General features: G+C 45.7%; 1 protein-coding gene across 1 annotated transcript in view; it reads left to right on the forward strand.

Annotated features, from left to right (window-relative positions):
• ACLY (ATP citrate lyase) overlaps window positions 1-4,649 on the forward strand; it is a 52,204-nt gene that overhangs the window by 39,181 nt on the left and 8,374 nt on the right. Inside the window, exons 20-21 of the mRNA XM_023511246.1 lie at window positions 733-860; window positions 2,109-2,272. Of these exons, the coding sequence (XP_023367014.1) occupies window positions 733-860; window positions 2,109-2,272 (292 nt within the window). The remainder of the gene's footprint in view (window positions 1-732; window positions 861-2,108; window positions 2,273-4,649) is intronic.

Consider the following 4,649-nt stretch of genomic DNA (forward strand, 5'->3'; position numbering starts at 1 on the left):
TTTGAACCCGCCACCCTCAGTATATGGGGTCAGCATCCTACTCACTGAGCGAAACCATTGTAGCTACTGAGTGGCTGAATGAGTCAAGCCCTTAGAAAAGGGCCTGGAGGTAGTGTTATTTAGACAGATTAGATAGTGCTAGTGCTATGGTTACCCACCACAACCCATCCTCAGCCAGTGCTAGGTACCAGATTTCTCCTTGGGTTAATTTAATTTCCCCATTGCATGATTAAAGACACAGTCACCACTAAGCGCTTCTGATTGGCTTTTTCTTCCTCCTGCTCACATCTATATTCCATTGCATTATTATAATTAGAACAGGATCCCATTTTTTTGCCTGAGTTAGAGAGTAGTGGTGTCATCACAGCTCATAGCATCCACAAACTCCTGAGTTCAAGTGATCTTCTTGCCTGAGCCTACTGAGTAGCTAGGACTATAGGCGTGTGCCGTGATGTCTGGCTAATTTTTCTGTTTTTGGCAGAGACGAGGTCTCGCTCTTGCTCAGGTTGGTCTTGAATTCCTAAACTAGCATGATCCTCCCACCTCAGCCTCCCAGAGTGCTAGGACTACTGGAGTGAGCCCCTTTGTAGCTAGTGAGTTTGCTTGAGGCTGAAATGTTGTGATTCGTGTAAAGCGTTTAGTGCAGTGCTCGTGTAGATCAGCACTGGTGTTTCACAGGTCCTTTGTCCTTTCTCTTGGAGGTTTAACAGGCAGTTCTTATTTGCCTTCCAGGTCCAGTTTGGCCACGCTGGAGCTTGTGCCAACCAGGCTTCTGAGACTGCAGTAGCCAAGAACCAGGCTTTGAAGGAAGCAGGAGTGTTTGTGCCACGGAGCTTTGATGAACTTGGAGAAATCATTCAGTAAGTGGACTTTGGGAAAGATGCCAGCCTGCCCTCCCTTTCCAAATTTGTTAGCAGTCCAAATTCTGGGGTCAGCCGTCTCCAAAGTAGGGTAGCTGATCTTCCTGTGTCTAGTACAGTTGTGTGGGTGATTTAAAGTCCTCTTCCTCTTGGGCTTTCCTTTCATTTTGTTTGTAGTAGCTCAGATACAGGCCATGCAAGCTGCTGTTAAAATGTGCTGAGTTTCTGGTGGCACCTGTAGCTTAGTGGGTAGGCTGCCAGCCACATACACCCAGGCTGGTGGGTTCAAACCCGGCCCAGGCCAGCTAAAACAACAATGACAACTGCAACAACAATAACAAAAAACAATAGTCGGGCGTTGTGGTGAGTGCCTGTAGTCCCAGCTACTTGGGAGCCTTAGGCAAGAGAATCACTTGAGTCCAAGAGTTTGAGGTTGCTGTGATGCCACAGAACTCTACCAAGGGCAACATACTAAAAAAAAAAATGTGCTGAGTTTCTGAGTCTGCCTTGTTGGTTGGGAGCTAGTAGCCCGAAATGAGAGATGAGCAAGGCCAGGTGCAGGAGCTCATGCTTATAAACCTAGTACTGTGGGAGGCCAAGATGAAAGGATCACTTGAAGTCGTCAGGAGTTCAAAACCAGCCAGAGCAAGAATAAGACCCCATCTTTACTAAAAATACAGAAAATTAATGTGCATGGTGACAGGCACCTATAGTCCCAAATACTTGGGAGGCTAAGGCAGGAGGATTGCTTGAACCCAGGATTTGAGGTTGCTGTTAGGTATGAAGACATCACTACACTATAGTGATATTCTGTGTCAAAAAAAGAGAGAGTGAGAGAGAGAGAGAGGTGAACATGGAAATGTTTAGAGAGTGTCACTTCTGACTAATAAAGTTACTGAATATCCTATTTTCTCCTTTCATTTCTGCCTCTTAAACCTACGTAGCTGCTCCACACCGTCCTTCCTCAGCCTCCAGATTCAGCTTTCTGTAAAGTCCCATTTGGAGACGGATGTAAGAGCTGGTGGGGAGAAAGGAGTCAATGCAGTCTAGGCCAGAACTTGTTTTCATTTATTAATAGTTCTCAGGAATCCAGCTGGTGAGAGTAAGCCACTGACAGGGAAGGGTTCAGAGCTGAAGAAACCTGCAATGTTTGGGTTGGAGGGAGGAGCATTTTGGGGATGGCTCAGAAGAGCCCAGAATTTAAAAAAATCCAAATCCACATGGATTATTTTCCTGCCTCTCCTACAGGTCTGTGTATGAAGATCTCGTGGCCAAAGGAGTCATCGTGCCTGCCCAGGAGGTGCCGCCCCCAACAGTGCCCATGGACTACTCCTGGGCCCGGGTAGGTGCCTTGCATGTTCCTAACAGCGTGGAAAAGAGTGACCCGGTATTGGGTAAGGTAGTGGCTTTGAGTTGATGTGGCTGGAACTGCTGGAAACCACATCCTCCTAACTAGTTGAAGCAACCCTGTAGTCACATCTTTGTGCTCTAACCACATGCCCGAAGGAGGCTTCTCCAGGGGCGTCTGAAGAAACCTTGATGATTAACTCTTAGATTCGTTCCACCCACTACTTTTGTGCTGGAGCTTGTGAGGGGGCTCTTCTGGCCATCAGGAGGGCTAGGGGCAGTATGTATGTCTCACCTGACCTAGAGAAGTGGGGCTGGAGACAATGTCCCCTAAGATTTTTCACATTTGCTAAGGGAGTAAAGTTGAGGCCATTCTGCTTACTTGTCTATGGGGCATAGATGAAGAGCTAATTTTCTTAATGTTTTAATGACGTTAATCCGTCTTAGTGTTTAAAAGATGAATAACATTAGAAAACGGGTAGGAGACTCGGCGCCTGTGGCTCAAGCAGCTGAGGCGCCAGCCGCATACACCAAAGGTGGCGGGTTTGAATCCCCAGCCCGGGCCCGCCAAACAACAATGATGGCTGCAACCAAAAAATGGCCAGGCGTTGTGGCAGGCGCCTGTAGTCCCAGCTACTTGGGAGGCTGAGGCAGGAGACTCGCTTGAGCCCAGGAGTTGGAGGTTGCTTTGAGCGTGATGCCATGGCACTCTGCCAGGGGGAGATAGCCTGAGGCTCCGTCTCAAAAAAAAAAAAAGAAAAGAAAAGAAAAGAAAACGGATAGGAAATGGCATTTTAACTTGAAAAAGTGCTCATTCTTTACAATAAGAAACAAAATAAAAGCTGTGATACCAATTTTGCCCTATCAGGTCAGCGTTTATAAAATGCTTATAAAAATATTTGGTAATACGTGGTGTTTGTACTGGTTTGAGAAAACTAATGCATTTATTCCTTGTTTGGGGAATAAAAATTAGGACAACTTTCTTATTTTTATTTATTTATTGTTTTGAGACAGAGTCTCCTATGTTGCCCTCCATAGAGTGCTGTGGTGTCACAGCTCACAGCAACCTCAAACTCTTGGGCTCAAGCGTTTCTCTTGGCTTAGCCTCCCAAGCAGCTGGGACCACAGGTGCCCACCACAATGCGTGGCTATTTTTTGTTGCAGTTGTCATCTGTGGTTAGCTGGCCTGGGCCAGGTTCGGTATATGTGGCTGGTGCTGTAACCACTGTGCTATGGGCGCTGAGCTGGGACAACCTTTCTCAAAGGAAGTAGCGTAGTACCAGTGAAATTTCAAAATACTTATACATCTAGAAAGTGACTTTAGGGAAGTGCTTTCACTTTCATATAACATTCAGAATGCTTTTTTTAGTTGATAGTTATCAGTGGACTTTGATTGTTTTTTTGGTTTTGGGGGGTTTTTTTGAGACCAAGTCCCACCCTGTGCCCTGAGCAGAGTGCAGTGGCATCAGAGCTCACTGGAATCTCAGACTCGGGTCATGGGCGTCTCGTTTGCCTCAGCCTCTGGAAGCTGCTGGGATTATAGGTGCTTGCCATGGTGCCCTGCTGGGTTTTTCATTTTTTTATCATTCAGGGTCTCACTCTCGCTCAGGCAAGTCCTGAACTTGGACTATGATTTTCATCACACAATGGGATGCCACATAGCAGTTAAAAGGAATTGAGTAAAAGTACATCATGGAACAGTGTATCTATTATGATTATGAAAATGTATGCACGCAAAACAACATTGTATATTCTCCATGTGTCTGTGTGTGTAAATAAAAGCTGTCTACTCAGCTAATACTGGGATTAACTGAGACCAAGATTGGAGTGGATGTCAGAGGGGATATAACTATATCTGTTCTACTTTAAATTTTTTTTGAGACAAAGTCTCACTCTGTCACCCATGATAGAGTGCTATGGCATCATCATACCTTACAGCAACCTCAAAGTCTTGGGCTCAAGCCATCCTCCTGCCTCAGCCTCCTAAGGAGCTGAAACTACAGGCACCTGCCACAATGCCTGGCTAGTTGTTCTATTTTTAGTAGAGACGGGATCTCGCTCTTGCTGAAGCTGGTCTCGAACTCCTGAGCTCAAGCAATCCACCCGCCTCACCCTCCCAGAGTGCTAGAATTATAGGTACAAGCTGAGCCTGGCTATACTTTAACATTTTTTAAAAAGAAGAATTTATAGCCGGGCATTGTGGTGGGCACCTGTAATCCCAGCTACTTGGGAGGTTGAGACAAAAGAATCGCTGAAGCCCAACAGTTTAAGGTTGCTGTGAGCTGTGATGGCATAGCACTCTACTGAGGGTGACATAGTAAGACTCTGTCTCAAGAAAAAAAGAAGAATTTATTCACGTTTCTTTTATAATATAATATGTAATGTAACAAGCATTTTGAAAAATGTCATAGGCTCAGCGCCTATAGCTCAACTGGCTAAGGC

This window comes from Otolemur garnettii, unplaced genomic scaffold, assembly GCF_000181295.1.
Source record: "Otolemur garnettii isolate 467f Iridium unplaced genomic scaffold, OtoGar3 scaffold00018, whole genome shotgun sequence".
In the NCBI taxonomy this organism is placed as follows: Eukaryota; Metazoa; Chordata; class Mammalia; order Primates; family Galagidae; genus Otolemur; species Otolemur garnettii.